Source organism: Paroedura picta, chromosome 1 (genome assembly GCF_049243985.1).
Source record: "Paroedura picta isolate Pp20150507F chromosome 1, Ppicta_v3.0, whole genome shotgun sequence".
Lineage (NCBI taxonomy): Eukaryota > Metazoa > Chordata > Lepidosauria > Squamata > Gekkonidae > Paroedura > Paroedura picta.
Window position 1 is genome coordinate 72,103,573 of NC_135369.1, and position 18,886 is coordinate 72,122,458.

General features: G+C 45.7%; 1 protein-coding gene across 3 annotated transcripts in view; it reads left to right on the forward strand.

Annotated features, from left to right (window-relative positions):
• The first annotated feature begins 3,359 nt into the window (after positions 1-3,359).
• AARS2 (alanyl-tRNA synthetase 2, mitochondrial) overlaps positions 3,360-18,886 on the forward strand; it is a 33,178-nt gene continuing 17,651 nt past the window's right edge. The window contains exons 1-11 of one of the 3 annotated variants that reach the window (XM_077342247.1): positions 3,360-3,607; positions 6,293-6,481; positions 9,133-9,278; positions 10,010-10,204; positions 10,587-10,731; positions 12,463-12,608; positions 12,986-13,094; positions 14,372-14,410; positions 15,283-15,394; positions 16,115-16,242; positions 17,331-17,472. In XM_077342247.1, the coding sequence (XP_077198362.1) occupies positions 3,374-3,607; positions 6,293-6,481; positions 9,133-9,278; positions 10,010-10,204; positions 10,587-10,731; positions 12,463-12,608; positions 12,986-13,094; positions 14,372-14,410; positions 15,283-15,394; positions 16,115-16,242; positions 17,331-17,472 (1,585 nt within the window). In that variant the 5' untranslated portion in view covers positions 3,360-3,373. Of the gene's footprint in view, positions 3,608-4,384; positions 4,898-6,292; positions 6,482-9,132; positions 9,279-10,009; positions 10,205-10,586; positions 10,732-12,462; positions 12,609-12,985; positions 13,095-14,371; positions 14,411-15,282; positions 15,395-16,114; positions 16,243-17,330; positions 17,473-18,886 lie in introns of those variants that run through there. The other 2 variants (XM_077342267.1, XM_077342256.1) reach the window with 2 other exon arrangements.

An 18,886-nucleotide genomic window follows, 5' to 3' on the forward strand; every position in this document is an offset into this window, starting at 1 on the left:
GTCTGAAAATAAACTGTAACTCCAGATGATCCTCAGGTCACACTAACTGGGGACTATCGTCCCTCTAAGAGATCAAGTTCATATCCCTCTGACACATGGAGCGCACTGGATGACCAGACCAGTAATTCTCTCTTAGCCTAACCTACCTCACAGGACTTTTGTGTGGATTACATGAGCAAGAGAGACTCCTCTATGCTGCTTTGAACTTCCGGGAGAAATAGTGGAATAAAAATGCCCTAGAATGGATAGGAAGAATCGTATGCCAAATATTGCCTGTCATTGCTGCTGCTGTCGTTGTTATTCATTCCTTTACTGTTATTCTGCTCTGGATTTTCCCCCTGAACAAGCAGCACTGTTAAAGGAGTGTTGATCTTATAGCCTGTGGGTAGAGTAATTTTCCTCAATCTTCTTGCTGTAGGTTTGCCCATCTCTTGTATACCCAATGCAGAGTTATTGGGAATCATATTTATTATGTATTAATTCAAATATAGTCCACCTTCCTCCTTGGACTCAAGGCAGATCACATGATAATGCCCTATAAAACTCCATTAAAACCCTAAAACTATAACACTCACAAACGCAAGATGGTAGAAGAAAAAATCATCCAGCCTCCATACAGCTGTGCATGAAGGGGTTCATCAGATGGAATGGCATAGCCAGAGGGAGCCCATTGATCTTAACAGACCTGACCTCAACTGAAGACCTGGCAAAGAGCTCCATTTTACAGGCCCTGTGAGACTTTGACAGCTCCGTTAGGGCCCTCAGCTCTCCCGGGAACTCATTCCCCCAGGTTGGTGCCAGAACCAAGAAGGCTCAGGTCAAGGCCAGGCATATCTCTCTTGGGTCAGGCACCACTAACAGATTAGTACCCAAAGAGCAAAGAGCTATGCAAGGAGCATACGCACACAAGCGGTCCCTCAGATTTGCAGGACCCAAGCTGCAAATGGCCTTAAAGGTCAAAACCAAAACTTCGCACTTTATCTAGGTGTTAACAAGTTTGGTGTAGTGCCAGTTTAGTGTAGTGGTTTGGTGTAGTGAGAGCCAGTTTGGTGTAGTGGTTAGGAGTGCGGACTTCTAATCTGGCATGCCAGGTTCGATTCTGCACTCCCCCACATGCAGCCAGCTGGGTGACCTTGGGCTCGCCACAGCACTGATAAAACTGTTCTGACCGGGCAGTGATATCAGGGCTCTCTCAGCCTCACCCACCCCACAGGGTGTCTGTTGTGGGGAGAGGAATGGGAAGGCGACTGTAAGCCGCTTTGAGCCTCCTTCGGGTAGGGAAAAGCAGCATATAAGAACCAACTCTTCTTCTTCTTCTTCTAACCAATACAGCTCTCTCAGCACAGGCTGGATGTGGGTCCTCCAAGATCAACCAATGGTGTGTGCACGTTGATAATTTGGTATTTGTCCCCCTGCCAATTCAACTCTCTGCAATTGTCTCCAGCTTGGTGTAATGGTTAGGAGCGCAGACTTCAAATCTGGCGAGCCGGATTTGATTCTGCGCTCTTCCACATGCAAACAGCTGGGCGACCTTGGGCTCACCACAGCACTGATAAAGCTGTTCTGACCGAGCAATAATATCAGGGCTCTCTCAGCCTCGCCTACCCCACAGGGTATCTGTTGTGGGGAGAGGAAAGGGAAGGCAAATGTAAGCCGCTTTGAGACTCCTTCAAGTGGATAAAAACAGCATATAAGAACCAACTCTTCTTCTTCTACCCCCTCCTGCTAAAGGAAATGTATATACCAAATATTTTATGCATTAGGGGGGCAGATACCTGGACCCCATAGAATCCTCATATTTGTCTACTTTTACTATTTCCTCTAACACACGTGAAAAGATACTGAATTGCCACTATCACAATTCACAAAGCAGATCAGGATTTCATCTTGTAGACTGGGGTGCCCAGAAGAAATAACTACTTTGCTCATACTGAGATTTCCCTATACCCTCTTACAAGAAAATGTAGGACAGGGGGCAATTTAGCCTCAGGTTCTGGAGGAGTTCATGTTTTTTATACTCTCAGGGATACACAGTCAATATAATCAACAAAATAAGACATCCAATCACCAACACATGAGGATTTTACCATAAAGAACTGAAGCACAGCATAAGTATTAACGTGACTCAAGCAGTACAGAGATTATATAATAGGATCCTACTACAATAAGTTATACACAGCAATATAGACCACAGTCCCAATAATTTATCCAGGTAGGTTTGTGTATCAGTTTGTACAGTGAAAGCCTATTACCTGTACAGAAAAGCCCCATTGAAAAGTTGTTATTGAAAGATGTCATAAATTTCTTCACTGAGACAATTTGAGTTAATATTTCATTCATGAAAGGACATATGGTACTTCCCCTCTCTTTTCCTCACAACCTAGGCAGAGTTATAACTGGCTCAGAGCCCCATAGTGTGCTTAATGGTTTGGTGAGGATTAGAACACTCATTTCCCCAATCTTAGACCAACACTCCTTAACAAGTATACATCTTGCATACTGGATACTCAAAAGTAACTGTAAAATGCACCTTAGAATCTGCAGTAAATACTGGCTTCTCAGATATCATGCCCTGAAATTATGGCAGCATTTGTTTAGCTGAAGTAGGATCCAAAACAGCAGAATTACCTCACTTTCTGTATTTGTGAACCCTCTTTATCTCTTGCCCCCACCCTATGTACATATCCAGAGACAAAAACATTTCTTTCTCTAAAGCTGAGATGCCAAAATCACCTTAACTTCCAGCATTTAAGCCATAGGCCTCTCCCCTGCCTCCCAACACACATGCTATAGACAGAAATATTCCCATGTCCTCCATTTATTCTTCTCTAAAGCTGCAAGACCCAGGATAGCAAAATCACCTTAACTTCCAGTACGTTTCAATGATCCCCAGGTTGAAAGTAGGAGCCAGTTTAACGCATGACCCCTGCAGGGCAGTCAATTCTGGGTTAGGAAGTACCTGGAGCCTTTGGAGGTGGAACCGGGAGTGGGCAAGATGCTACAGTCCACTCTCCAAGCAACAATTTTCTCCAGGGGATCTGATCTCTTTAGTCTGGAGGTGAACTGCAAAATTGGGGGATCCCCAGATCCCACCTGGGGACTGGCATGTAATTTGGTCTCCCCTTTTTACGCCCCATTTTATTAATATGTTATTGTTTAATTTTTATCCTGTGGAAGGACTTCAAAAGTTGGAAGCGGCCCGGGGAAAATATTATGCCTCCTCGCCATGCTCAACAACAACAAAAAAGTGGTAGGCGGGGTGGGATGCTAAAGCCACTCTTTCCCCATCCCGCCATCCTCTGCGGCCAGGGCGACTTCTCCGGCAATCTTGAGCCCGCCTCCCCCCCCCCCCCGAATTCCGCCCACAGCTAAGATGGCGGCGGCCGTCAGGGGTTCCGTGCGGCGTGTCCTCTGGGAGCCTCCCGGTCGGCGCTGGGGATCGTGCGGGGCTCGCTCGACCTCCTCCTCCTCCTCCTCTGCTGCGCGAGTGCGACAGACTTTCCTCCAGTTCTTCCAGGAGCGGCATGGACATCAAGTGGTGCCCTCCGCCCCTGTGCGGCCGCGGGGAGACCCTAGTCTGCTTTTCGTCAACGCTGGCATGAACCAGGTACGACCTCGAAGGAGGAGTTGGCGGCCGGGGTGGAGAGACGCCCCAGAAGGGCTCCCTCGCAGCCACAGATAGGATATGTCGCTTTATGGAGCCCGAGGCTATGCGCTTCCATGTGCTTTCTCCTGACGAGAGATCTTTCTCTAGCAAGCTTCTGTCAAAAACTTGAATTCCAGCCTAACCTGAAAGGTTTTGAATTGAAACACACGATGCATTTGATGCATATTCTGTAATAAATGTTCATTGGCACCTTGAGGTGTACCTCTTTTGTGTAAAAATTACCATACACGTTGTGGAGCATCACATGTCCTGGGCATGCTTTGCAACATGTGAGCAAGCCAAGAAAATGAAATTGAGTGCACAACCTAAGAGTGGACTGTCATCTATGATCAAATACGGATGGAAAACACATTTAATTCCTGTATAGAAGTGATTTCTGTGAAATGGCTATTTCTTTGTCAAGAGCATCAAATTAGCTCTAAAGGCTGTCTTGAGTGTAACTTATTCAAAACTCTGGTTCAATCAGTGGCCTATATAATTTGCTTATGTAAGAAATTGGATTATTTAAATATTAATACTTAGTAATTGGTTAATGATTGATTACAACATATATATATATATATATATATATATATATATATATATATATATATATATATATATATATATATATATATATATTCTGAAGTTTCAGTGAGTTTTATATTGATTACTTCCAAGTAAACCTGCATTCTTATGCACCTTTAATCAATTCATTGTGTTTCTTTCAAATGTTTAATTGATCAGGTGACTCGTTAAATTTACAAACAAGCACAATACAAATATGGAAAGGTGTCTTCCTGAAAATTCTGGAGACAGTTCTAATTTTGTCACAGGACAATTTATTGATGTAATCTGGAGTAGCCCCTGGATTCATTAGTCTAATTTCCACTTTATTAATTTGAGGCTTTGTGGCAGTGAAACCTCCCCAGGTGAGATGGGGCTGTATTGTTCATGCAGAGTTCTGTTTTCCAGTGTATAGCAGCTTGTGTAGGCAATAGTCAAACAGGACTTGCAACAGACATTGGATGTTAAGGGCTTTTCCTGGCCTTACTGCCTAGAATCATAGATGGAGAGAATGGAGACTGTACCTGGGACCTTGGGCAGGCAAAGCACATACAGCACCACTGAGCAAAGACCCACCTCAGTGTAACCTGGAAAGAACCAGAAGCCAGCCCCTGCAGATGCAAATCCTGCCTTGCAGCCAGAAATGTCGGATCACAGCAGCAGTGCTCATGATTGGCTAGAATGGTAATGTTATGGCTCTAGTCAGGAGTAGGTCTTTTTTTTATTTACAAAGAAGATTTCACACATTGTCCATTCTCTGCATAGATTAACCTTATCATAGAAGGCCTATAAACACTGCCCTGTGCTGGACAGCCCAGCTCCCTGGCCCTAAAGCAGTCCTCCTGGCCTTGACCAGGGCCAGAGCCTTCTCTGTCCTGGCCCCCACCTGGTGGAATGAGCTTCCAGAAGAGATCAGGGCCCTGACAGAGCTAAAAAGTTCCGTGGGACCTGGAAAAGGGAGCTCCTCCACCAGGCATTTGGCTGAGACCAGGCACAATCGGTCAACAACATAAGCAGGGCCCCTGCCCCCCCTTTCCCTTTCCCCCTTCCCCCCAGAAATCCACCAAGACTCCTGGACCTGTTGTATTATTATTGTTTAATGTTATACAGTTACTCTGTTACTATCAGTTAATAATATTAATGTTATATTACTGTTATAGTTAGTTATATGTAATGTTTCCTGTATAGTTTTTCAGTTCTATGTAGACCGTCCTGAGCCTTCAGGGAGGGTGGTATATAAATGTGAATAAATAAAATAAATAAAATAAATAAATAAAATCTTAGAATCAGGGCTCCAGCCCTGGTTCATACTTGGATGGGACACCACCAAGGACGTCCAGCATTGCTATCCAGAGACAGGCAATGGCAAACCACTTCTGTTAATCTCTTGCCTGAAACACCCCATGGGTTGCTGTAAGTCAGCTGTAACTAGGCAACACTTTCCACCATCAACACTACCAATCTTGTTAACTGGTCAGAAGTATAGAGGCATCCTTTGAAAATGCCACCATACAACATAATACTTTGACCCACTGATGGTAATAGAGCGTAACCAAATGCTGTGTGATGGAAAGGTTTTGAACTTTTGCCAGCACCAGTTTTAATGTTCAAAGCACTATCCAGTGAACCAAGATGCTTAAAAAAAATTAAACAAAGCAAGGAAAAATAAGCCACATGTTTTTGTTTACTGATTTAGTCTCACACAACAACCAATCCTTATTCATCGCCTGCCCAGATCAGGATCATTGTTATAAGGTTGAGGCCAGGGCAGGTAAGATCACGGGCTCCTCCACAGGCTAAGTCAGGACATCAGGCTATTCCTCATAACCCCCAAGGAGAGGTCTGTCTGGAGTGTGTGGAGGGGGGATTTTTATAGCCACTGGGACATGTTGAATTTAACTGTATTGGGGTTTTAGTGGGGTTTAAATTGGGAGATAATGTTGTTACAACCTGTTTGCAGGAGTGGTGGGCTGGAAATTAAAGAAACAAACAAACCTGTTATATACTGGTGAACAGTACAGCCCTCACCAGACCTCTGTTGAATGTGACATTTATTGAGTGTTCTCTTAAATTTTACAGTTCAAACCCATTTTCCTGGGCACAGCAGATCCCCGGAGTGAACTGACACGTTATCAGCGAGTAGTGAACAGCCAGAAGTGTGTGCGTGCCGGCGGAAAGCACAATGATCTAGAAGATGTGGGCCGAGATGTTTATCATCATACGTTCTTTGAAATGCTGGGGAACTGGTCCTTTGGAGATTATTTCAAAGTATGATATGATATCAAAATATGCTTTCTCAAAGATGACACTGGGCCATTCTGTTTGTGCTCCCGTAGGGACAGGCTTATATTTAATTCCCTGGGGTTTCTTTTTGCTAACCTTTGTTCTAAACCACTGAATCCTTAAAGCCACTTCAAATGTGCAGAAGTGTGATGTGGCCAAGCCCTTCTTAGACTCAACTACTAAGGACTGAGGTAGGTAACTGCATATTTGAATACACCCCATGTAAAGGATTTCCTTCAAGTGGGAAACTAGCAAATAATTTTATCCTAGTTGTTTCTCCCTGATGGGTTAGCCATCCACATATTTGCAATCAAATATGATAGATTCCTGTCTGAAATGGTCCAGATACAAGAAGATAATATCATAGACTGTTTCTGAATATTGGAACTGGTCCTTCGAAATGAGCATCTGTTTTTGGTAACAAAGGTTGAAACTTAGAAGACTGCTTGTAGACTATGTGCTGTAGAAATCATTTCTACAGCGCTGATTACTGGATCTAAGGAATGAGTATTCATAACTGTGATGGCTGAACCACTGAACATGAACTTTGCTTATGTTTCATAACAAGTGTATTGTCACTGTTATCCCTGCTGTGGGAATGTAAGTTAGGGCAGTGGTCCCCAACCTTTTTTAGGCTGGGTACCGGCAGGGCAACTGCCCCGCATGCGCGATGCGCGGGCGCGGCCCTGATTCCCTCTCCTCCCCCCTCCCGCAGTAAGAAGCTTCCCAGGCCGCAAGCTTGCGGCCTGGGAAGTTTTTTACTGCAGGGGGGGGGGGGGAGAGGGAAATGCAGCCCGGCGCCATGGCCTTCGCGGCCCGGCATCGGGCCGTGGCCCGCAGGTTGGGGACCACTGAGTTAGGGGACCGTCTTGTAACATGAGGCACAGGACATGTACTAATCTATATATCATTAGCTATCTGTGGCCCCCATCTGTGGATAACTAAATCTACAGATCAGAGCCACATGGAGGCTAAATAAATGTTCCTGGAAACTCAGGGGACCTCTTAGATTTGCAGAAAAATATGGAAATTCAAACAAAAATAAATTGGGGGGTTAAAATTGGCTCTCTAATGTAAAAAGACATCTGCGCATGCACAGACAATATACTTACTGATAATGTTGACTGGGAGAAGCTGGGTCCAGAAGACACTGGGTGAGGTGCCAAGCCCAGGCACCAAGGCAGAGGCTTCTAGGCACCACCACTGAACTTAATGGTGGGTGGTGGATCCCAGAGCCACACCTAGCTAGGCAACAGGGGGGGATGGGATTCCCTTCTGCAAGACCCACTAAGCCAGCAAGGTGGAAATCAGATGGGGGGGGGAGGGAGGGATGATGCAGGAGTACTGAGCCCACTTGTCCATAGAGCAATAAAGTGGGAATTAGGTTTGTGAGGGTGCAGGAGTCCTAACTTTCCCACCTCCGTCAAGCCCACCAGCCAACAAAGCTGTAAGACAGGATGGGAAATGGAAGAGTTCTTGCTCTCTCTCCTCTCCCCCAAGCCAGCAAGTGCCTCTGCCTGCTCACTGAACAGGCAACATGGGGATGGGGTAGTAGAGGTAAGTTCTCACTACCACCACAACTAGGAACTTGGGTGCAGAGGGGTGGCACTCCTTGCTCCCCTTCAGCTGGTACTGAGAGACCCAGATGGCTACAGCTGCTGTGGGGGAGGCCCAAGAGATGCACTGGTACTGGCCTGACAGTGGCAGCAATGGGGGTAAAAATGCCCCCCTCCCTGCATGTATCACAGGTCTCCATTTGTAAGGTTCTAATTGTGTTTGTGGAAGTTGGTTTAATGAGGCTTTCCTCTTTTTAAAGGTTTAACTGAGATATTTAAGAATGAGAGACTTGCCATTACAGTTCTTCCTCTGTTGCTAACAGTAGCCCAGGTAGCCTGGCTTGGCTGAGGCCTGTCAGAGCTTGAGAGCTAAGCAGGTTCGCCTCTGTCAGTATTTGAATGGAAGACAACCAAGTAAGATGGAGGCTGCCTCATGGAGGAAGGCAATGGCAAACCAAAACCACCTCTGCTGGAATGCCCACTGGATGGGATTTCCGTGAGACAATTGGGACTTGATGGCAGGGTCGGCTTAAAGATTCCCAGGGCCCATAGCCCCATAGCCAGTTAAAGGGTTTGCAGAGCCTTAGCAGAGCACAACTGGTGCTGTTACTTGTGCTAAAGCAGCAGGGCACCCTTCCCAAGGACAGATGAAACTTTGGGAGCAACTGACAGCTTCTTTTTTCTTGTTGCTCTCGCAGTCCGCTAATCACAAAAGTATGAAGATCCCCCTAACAATCACAGTGTGAAGGCCTCCTAGCTATACAGCACCGTGGGGCCCCTGGAACTGCTGCTAGGATAAACCCCCTCGGCTTGATGGTGCTCTCTTCTCTTAGTTGTGTTATTTATTTGGGGGCAATTACCCGGTTCTTTCTCCAAAGGGTACAAGTGATTTTATCTCCATGGTAGCTCTGTGAGGTTGGTTAGGCTGAAAGGCCGAGGCCACCAATGGAGCAAGATGGTGACATAGGGGCATAAATCCAGGACTCCCGAGTCCTACACTCTCTCTCCCACCTTGCCGTTTAATGATGAAATGAAGTTATCCAATGCCTTCCCCGCCCCCACCCCCCATTTCCTGTCCAGGAGGAAGCTTGCAGCATGGCATGGGAGCTCCTCACACAGGTCTATGAGATCCCAAAGGACCGTCTCTATGTTACCTATTTTGAAGGCGATGCAAAACTGGAACTAGCTGCGGATGAAGAGTGCAGGGAAATATGGCTAAGTCTGGGGTAAGTAAATGAGAAAAGCAGGCAAGAAAAAAAATAGAGAGACACTGACGGCACAGAATAGTTTGGATTTATCTTCCACGTTGCTTGTATTTTAAAATCTCCTTTTGGGAAGGCCATCTTTGATTTAAGAGCTATTGCAGGAGAAGAACTTGAAAATGTGCAAGTAATGTTTGTTTGATAAAATGGAGGACAATGTCAGTTGCTCTGGGGAGAAAGGTGGGGTATAAATTAAGCTAATTAATTCATTAAAGACTTGCTGTGCAGTCCAAAGCAGAGCTGCAGGCTTTTAAGTCCATTATTATCAGTGGTTATAATTCTGGGTAGGATTGCACTATTGGAATCTGGTCCTTATGTGCTGTTTCTGGTGAACAGCCATTCTGGGGATCTGTGCCCTACATGCGTCCAATCTCTCCAGTCCTTTACCAAGGTCTATCAGATGCATTCAAAAAATTTAAATACTGCAATTTAAATAATTTATGCAAAGAATGTGTGTTCTGAACACAGACCTTGAAATTTTTGGCAGGGTTATCCCTACCCTGATGGTGACTGAAATTTTTTTTAAAGTTATTTGCAACCAGATCTCTTCACCTGTGTGCGGGGTCGCGCGCCCCCACCAGCACCACCCCTCCCCCCCCCCCGCAGCGCAGTGCTGACTGCTTCGGGCTTGAACGGCTGCCAAATTAGCCAAAGCACACAAGCCTAGTCCCAACACTACCCTCTTTTCCTTTCAGCATCCCTCGTCACCATGTGCTTCCTTTTCAACTGAAAGACAACTTCTGGGAGATGGGGAATACTGGTCCCTGTGGGCCCTGCACAGAGATCCATTATGATCACGTGGGTGGTGGCAGGAATGTGGCAGCACTGGTGAATCAGGGCAACCCAGACGTGGTGGAGATCTGGAACCTGGTTTTCATGCAGTTCAACAGGTATGGGATGGAGGGATGGCTTGGTCCTGGCATTGGGCTCAGCCCTCACTTAAAGGAGGTTCCCATGCTGCAGTTCATTGATTTATCTTTACTGGTTTTTCCAGAAACTTGTCATCTGCAGGGCAAGCTTTAGATGCCACTTCTCCTTGCTCTCTCCTTTGCTCCTCACTCTCCCCTCTGGCATCTGCTACTATTCTCGTGTTTTCTTTGCTCGTCTCCTGTTTTCTTCTCCTGTTCTTTCCCCTGTCCCCGTTTGCTTTCCATCCAGACATTGAGCTTAGGGAGGTGAGCCTTTGGCTTCTGGCCCTTATCTGCCTGTTTGGTATTCTTTTTGTCTGTGTGTGGGTGTCTGTTCCTTGGCTGACGACTGGTGTGTCGCCAGAGAAGCGGATGGGAGTCTGTGTCCACTTCCCCAGCGTCACGTGGACACAGGAATGGGCTTGGAAAGGTTATTGACGGTTCTGCAGAACAAGCGCTCCAATTATGACACAGACCTCTTCACCCCTCTCCTGGAGGCCATCCATAAGGTGAGACTTTAGTAGGCTGACAGGTAAAGCTCACTCAGTGGTTTCTAGGTTGTACTTGGCAAGTGGTGCCTTGGGTTGATATGTTCTCGGAGAGGGAGATGGAAAGCGTTACCAGCTACTCACCAGAGAAGAGAAGCTTTTGCTCCAGACAAATAGCAGTGTTTTCATCACCATATTTTTGCTTATTTATGTAAGTATGTTTATATATTTATGGGCCGCCCCTCCTGAACCAGTCTTCTCAGGGTGGCTCACAACAGAGCAAGCAATAAAACCATAAAACAGATGAATACATTGAAATACATTCAAACGAATTTAAATCAACAACACAATGTTGATATGCGGAGTTGTTACCTGATAAGGCCTTTTCTCAAGAGAGGGAGGGGATATGGGAGGGGGAAAACCAAACTAGCAGGGGAGGCCCAAGTGATGTTTCAAATGTTCTGTCTGTACTGGCCTCAACCATACGTCTGGCGGAAGAGTTCTGTCTTGCAGGCTCAGCGGAACTGTGCCAGTTCTGCCAGGGTACTGATGTTCTCCAGGAGCTCGTTCCACCACATAGGGGCCAGGGCTGAAAAAGTCCTGGCCTGGCCCTAGTCTTTGGGGCTGGGGACTACCAGCCGGTTAGCCGTAGCTGACTGACGTGTTCTCCAGGGGGAGTATTCAGACAGGCGGTCCTACAGATACACAGTTTCCAGACCATGTATGACACCGGAATCTTGAATCGTCCCCAAAACTCAACTAGCTGCTGCAATGTTGGTCTTATGTGAATCCGCCATGGCATCTGGATCATGACCCGTGCAGCTGCATTTTGCACTTCTGGATCAGAGTCAATGGCAGGCCTGTGAAGAGCAAGTTACAGTAATCCAATCTAGATCACCATGGCGAAATGCTCTGTGGCCAGGTAGGATGTTAGTAGCTTAGCTTGTTACTGTTTGTCTAAGAGGGAAACACATTGGTTCTTATCGGCCTGGCCTTGTGTGAAGGTGCCATCAAGGCTCTAGGGAGACACCTGACCTGGCTGGCTTCCTCTTGCCATTTCTGCATAGTCAGGCCAAAACCTCCAGGTGTCAGAGAAGCAGTAGATGTTCATCTGGGCTTCAGCAGATAAAGGAGGAGGTGGAGAGGCCTTGGCTCGATAGAGTTCCTCTATCTCTCTAAAGGTAGGAGAGTTACTCCTTCAGCAGAGAGGGGGAGAGTTCTGTGGCACAAACACCGCATGGGCCATGAGAAGCAGCTACAGCAGCCTGCCAATGCTCCTTTTCACCTATTGCAGCTGGCCCTTTAAAACTGAAAGGAGACCTGCTGAGGGAATTGAAGGGCTCCCTGACTGTTAATTTCGGGCAGAGGTGTGTATGCCACGGAAGGAAGGATAAAAGGACAGCCAGACAGGCTTGAACTGATTCGTTATCAAAGAGGATCTATATCATGACCTATGCTTTTGTTTGAGAAACAATGGGATAGTCTGTCTTTGAAAACAATGTTTGCATAACTTTGGGCAGAAAAAGTTAAGGAAAAGTGATGCTGTTTCTTGGTGGTGGGGAGCATTTGAAGAAACTCTGCAACTTTGTCTGCTAACTTTTATTTATTTATTTATTTATTATATTTCTATGCTGCCCTCCCCGGAGGCTCAGGGCGGTTTACATTAAACATATAAACAATACATGGAACAGCCTTTTCAACATGGCTGTGCCTTTCAGGGCCTCATAAAATATTTCTGAATTTCTCTTCCAGGGTTGTGGCAAGCCCCAATACCAGGGCTTGGTTGGGGAGGCAGATGCTGGAGGTGTGGATACGGCCTACAGGGTGGTGGCCGATCACGTGCGCACTCTGTCCGTGTGCATTGCGGATGGTGTTTATCCAGGCATGTCTGGTGCCGAGTAAGGAAGCTGCACGGTAACAATTGGCGGTGGGAACGGAGAGGGGTGACTGATCTGAAAGAGTCTGAGCAGCCGCAGATGGGGATCTTTTGAGGGTGACGGGATTTAAAGACATTCATGCTGAAGGGAAGAAGCAGGGGCTTAGTGTAGGCATAATAGGGACTATGGTTAGGCAACTGGGGCTAGACATGGGAGAGATGTGACAAGGGCATGCAGGAAGCTGGATGCTGGCAGGGACAGGGAATCTCAATCCCAGGAGTCGGGAGGGGATATAGGGCACGTGCATTAATGGGATTTGTGAACATGGTTGGGAGTGGCTGAAGATCGCACCAAGGGGTGCAGTGCAGCTGGCTGAGAATGGCTCTTCTTGCTTGCAGGCTCGTTCTGCGCCATATCTTGCGCAGGGCTGTGCGCTTTTGCTCTGAAGTTCTCCAGGCTCCACCTGGTTTCCTGGCCAGTTTGGTTCCTGTGGTGATAGCGGTTCTGGTAATGTACAAATTATTTTCTCATGTATAGGAGGACAAGGAGAGCTGGTTTTTATACCTTACTTTTCACTCCCTGAAGGAGGAGTCCCAAAGCGGCTTACAAACACCTTTCCCTTCCTCTCCCCATCCCAGACACCCTGTGAGATAGGTGGGGCTGAGAGAGCTCTGACAGAACTGCTCTGTAAGAACAGCCCTAAGAAAACTGTGACTAGCTCAAGGTCACCCAGCTACCTGCCGCTAATCTCCAGATTAGAGTCTGCCACTGTTAACCACGACACCAAGCTGGCTCCAGGAAGCATTTACGTATTCAGTTTGCTTAACAAATCCAGTCGCAGAACAGGAATATGTACACAGGCTAGGTAGATTGTGAACTCATTAATGTTTAAACAATAGCATTTTGGATAATCTAAATAGCTACTTTGTGTAACAAAATGAACATCTCTGTGCCAGATATGATGAATGTGGCATGTGGTTGCCTCTCTGTTCTGTTCCCTTGCTTCAAACAGGGGAGAAACCTTCCTAAGGAGTCGGTCCTGACCGATGCTGCAGACGTATTGGTGAATAAAACAGTTCTAGGGCAGGGGGAGGGGGGAGTCATTACTGCTTCTAGGTAGGAAAAAGTCCTTTCAGCACACAGAAGCAGTATTTCCCTAGTGTTATCCTTCTAGCACTTGCTGAAGGTGCTATGAGTGCAGCTAAAAGAAGGTGGATTGAAAACTAGATCATCCTTGAGAAGGCAATTGAATAGATGGCACCCCCCTTAAGAGGAGAAACATTGATTGCTGTGATAGTTCTCCTATTCTACCCATCAAATGTTGCAAACATTCTTCAGGCTTGGAGAACTCCCAGAAGTGGTGCAATCATGCAGAATATGATCGGGAAGCATATCTGTCTATGTGCCCACCCAGGACCCCTCCCCACCCACTCCAGCCCCATCATTTTAACAAGTGTAGAAATATATAAGAAATTAACTCCCACCCACTTCCATCAGGAAACCCCAGGTTGTCACAAAATCCTGGTTGCGAAAGAGACTGTGAAATCTGCAGAGTAGTGCTTACAAGAGATGTATGTTGGAAGGAGATTCTGATTATAAAACCTGGGGAGAAAAGCTGTGTTGTGTGTATCTAAGCATACTGTTCATCCATATGTGACATGATCCCAGTTTTTAAAAATGTGTGAAGGAGCAAAGCTGTTCTGTAGTAGAAATGAGATCTCTGTTTGTGTTGTGGGAGCAGATCTTCCCAGTAAATTCTCTGACCTATGACTTCACCTTTGCAGGGAGATGCCTACCCAGACCTGAAGAGGGAAATGGACACGGTAAGCAGCTGGAGCAGGTGGCATGAAAACTGTTCCTCATGGTTGATAAACTGGGACTAGTCACTCAGTACCTGGGATGGATCCTGCCATTCCTCCTCTACCACTGAGCAAACTTTTCCCTTGGAGGAAGAGGTGCTGACATTGAAGGAAGGTTGGATCAACCTCACCACATCTGTCTAGAGGAAATCACATCAGCTGCCCATTTGTTTCTGGATACAGTTCCAAATCCTGATTCTCACAGTCCATTGCCATCTAAGGCCCTCTTAGCTGAAGCACGATCTCTCCCCGCAAGAGCCAATGTGGCAACTCCAAGCAAAGAATTCTTGAGCGTAGACTGGTTAGAGCTACTTTCTACAGTTCAAGCTTGTTGGGGGAATTCTAATATCCTTGTTAAGCGACTAAACTCAGGCTAGGGCCAGAGACAATGAACACAGCAGCCTTCTTCCCTGTCCAGTTCTGCTAAAGCATGAAGCTTTCTATGCTTAATTTCCGATCCATTGCTCTCTGCTGCTCCCATGATGAGTTTTTTTCCTCAAATTCAGTTTATTCAGTGAATTTTCAATGATTTTCTTGCAGCTGTTCCCAACTCTCCTATCTTACTAATAATGGAATCTAAAAGAAGAGGGGCAAGAAATGTGCATTGTTCACTTTACCCCCTATCTCATATATATATATATATATATCCCCTCCAATGAGTCTTCATTTTGCTTTAAAGCTTATTCTTTGTTTTCCCCCTTGTCTCCCCTTCCTGCAAAGCCTGCGCAGTTTCTTGTGAAATCTGTCGGTGCAAAGTATTGCCTCCTTTCAGATCTGTTGCCCTTCCCTTCCTACAGCAGGGAAGATTCGTGAACTTGGCTCTCTTCTCCCTACAGGTTATGAATGTCATCAATGAGAATGAGCATGCATTTCTGTCCTGTCTCTTGCAAGGGCGTCGCATTATAAACAGAACGCTCCAGCGGATGGATCATGCCAAAGTCTTTCCAGGCAAGTTTTTTCCCCATTGATGGCCAGAGGAGAGCCTTGGAATATAATAAGATGGAGACATCAGCAGTTTATTTCTGGTTTTAGGATCTCTTTCTGTGAGTTGCTCTGACCTTGAGGCCAGAAAGAACATAGGAAACCATGGGAATAAACACATGGACTCCTAAGTCAATAGACTTAAAAGGATGTGGCTCTGTTTAGGACTGCTAGTCTGCATGTCTGTATTCCAGGGGTACTAGAACAGCCCTCTTTGGATCTACAGTACCCTTGCCAAAGAGTTTGCCCCTGCTATAAAATTACTTTTGGCTCCATAAGCTATCATCTCCCAGGTTAATAAGACCTCACTGTCATGTGTTTAGCATTTTAATCGACTAGTTGAGTATTTTTCTTCAGCTGCCACCACTGGGGAAGGTATAATAAGGATCCTGCTACATAATCATAGAGTATTCTGTATTTTTCCTCCCTGGCCAGCTTGGTCTAGCTAGTGGTTAAGAGCAGCAGCCCCTCATCTGGAGAACCGGGTTTGATTCCATGTGCAGCCAGCTGGGTGACCTTGAACAAGTCACAGTTCTCAGAGCTCTCTCAGCCTCACAGGGTGCTTGTTGTGAGAAGAGAAGGATAGGCAATTGTAAACCAGTACAAAAATCCAGCTCATATTATTATTATTATTATTATTATTATTATTATTATTATTATTATTATTATTATTATTCCTGTCCACAGTGGAAGTCGCTTGGAGCCTTTACAGAAACTTGGGGTTCCCGCTGGACCTTATTGGATTGATGCTTGAAGAAAACGGGGTCCTGTTGGACATTGCTGCTTTGAACCAGCTGGCTCAGGAGGACGCTGAAGTAAGGGAAAAAACCATTCCAGTTTTCTGAGGTTCCTCAGTGTTTCTCACACACCATTGCCTCTGACTGCTGCCTTTGGAGTGACCACTTATAATATCTTCCCCAAAGAAGGCCCTCTTCTGCTCTAATGGTCCCAAATCTATAAGTGAGTTCAAACGTTCGCTTTAAAATCCAAAATCTAAATTCTGTCCTAAAGTCCATCAAATCTAGCATTCAAAATAAACATGACCCATGTTAGGGGATTTTCCTCTTTAAACCTAATGAAAATCCCCGTTTTACTGAGGTCAGTCTGAGAGAGAAGAAAACTCACTTCAGGGCTTTTGTGCTAGCGAAATAGGCCCATTTCATTTAAGAATGAATAGTAGAGTTCAGCCAGCATGCTGGGATCCTGAGCAGATACCAAGTTCATCCTTTACAGGAAAAGACGATACTAGGAAGACAGGCTCCAGTAACTCAAAGGACAGTCTGAATCCCAGTCTTGGGTAGGATTCACTCCAGCCCATTTACAGAACCCTTTGAATTCCTTGGAAGGACATAAAGGCTTGGAAAAGCGATAAGAGAGTTGCCACACCGTGACCATGAAATGGTTGCCTACAGATCAGAGGGATGCCTACAGATCAGAGGGATGAGTTAACAGGTCTTGGGCAAGGGTGAGGGGAAAAACAGAGACATAAAATATAGAAAACTCATTTAGAATGTAATCAGTTTGTCTCCTGCTCAGTAACCCAAACTATGGGAGGGTATTGGGCCCTTACGCAGCATTTAATAATGAACTAGATTTCTCATACAATCCATACTGCAAAATTCTTAGTCACTTTCCTTTGTTCTAGTCTTGAATGCTGCATGAGGGCAGTTTCACCATGGGCCTGTCAGTGGCAGTGAGACCAATCTGTGAGAGCAATGAGGAGGAGCAACATCGCTACAAGTTTGAATAAAAGGGGAAGATGGGAGGAAGAGCTGAGAATGAGATTCTCAGGCATCTCAGTGCTCGATTCCTTGTAAAACAGGCCAAGGCAATGCAACTCTGTGGACAGAGTTGACAAAGTGAATGTGCTTAAGCTGTCTTTCCCATTTTCCTGCATGTGTAGCTCAAAGCTCCAAGACAGGAGGAGGCGAGCTCAGGGGTGCAGCTGGATGTGCATTCACTGGCCAAGTTGCAGCAGGATGGCGTGCCTTTCACTGATGATTCCCCTGTGTATGCCTATGAACTTGGGCTCGACGGGAAATATGGTAAGGATGCAGCCATGCTGGAAGAAGTACCCCAAAGTGGCAAGAAGGCTTTAAGATTCACACTCAGGACGCACTCGCTCCTTCTTGTCCAGCAGAAGTCTGGCAAATGGATGAATCTGTTGTACCCGGCATTCTCTCTCCACCTAGTAAACTGCTAGTGCCTACCTCAGTCCAGACTCAAAGAAAAACAGCATCTCTTTCTCTAGATCCCTGAACTAGAACCCACAGGTGGTGTGATCAGTTCTCTCACTGTCTTGTCCATCAAGGAGGGAAATTTACATACATGTGAGAAAGCTTTATGAAATGTGTGCCTTTTTAAAAATGGAGTTTAAAATGCAAAGATTTAGGGCATTGCATTTTATATTATTTTCCCTTTAAGCTGTAAATCAGATTCTTGGTTAGATTCGAGCCCAGTCACACTGTAGAGACCAACAGATTGGGGGGGGGGGGGGATCAAATTTCAAAATCCAAAGCACCCTTCATCAGGGACAAAAATTTTGCTAACCTTTAAGGCGCTACTGGACATGAATCTAGCTGTTCTCCTGCCCTCTGGAACTAGAAATATAGTTGCATCCAGTTGTTAATCCCTGTGAATGTCAGCTAGACACAGAGCAGAGCAACAGACAACACAGAGTAGAGTCTAGAGAGGCTGCAGGTGATCTAGCAGAGTGCTTCCTGGTCCACTGTATTGATTGTTAGAGGCCCTTGCTGTCTGCCTGGTATGCTTTTAAACTTCTGTGCTTCCCGCCTTCAGTCTCAGTGAGAAAAGCAAGCTATGAAAAAAGGTAAAGAAAAATAGGAAGGAAATCTCTTGGTTATTGTACACTTGTCATTAGCTCCCCAAGCCTCAAGGTGTCACTGTTCATTCATAGCATAAAGTGGAATTCGATGTGTCCCTTGAGATTAGCTTGAATGAGTTCACCTCGGTTTACATCTCCCCTAGGTGTTTCCAGCTTGCCTGTCCTAGTTAAATATCCGGCTGACATGAGCAAATGATACACTTGCTGATCAGTGAGACTGACCCATAATAGCCAATCTATGACGGCCTTTTCACACACAGTCAAGGAATGTCTTCAATAGGATGTTTGGGAGGGCATTAATTCATAGGGTAACCACAAATAGTTTGAGGGCGCTTAACACAGAGAGACATAAATACCTTGTGCCCTGCCTAGTGTACCTCTGAGTTAAGTCGGGTGACGACCAGAGAAAAATCCTTCTCTGTTGTTTGGCACAATACCTCAACCCTAGACTTACTTCTTACGGGTGGTTTGCCTGAAATGAAGCTTAGTAAGCTGTAGGAACATATTATTTGCTGCTGTCTAACTAGGATTTTTGTTCTGAACTTTTTAAGCATGTTTATTGGTAGTGTGAACCATCTCGGGTATTTTCAGAGAGGAAAGCAGCATATAAATAT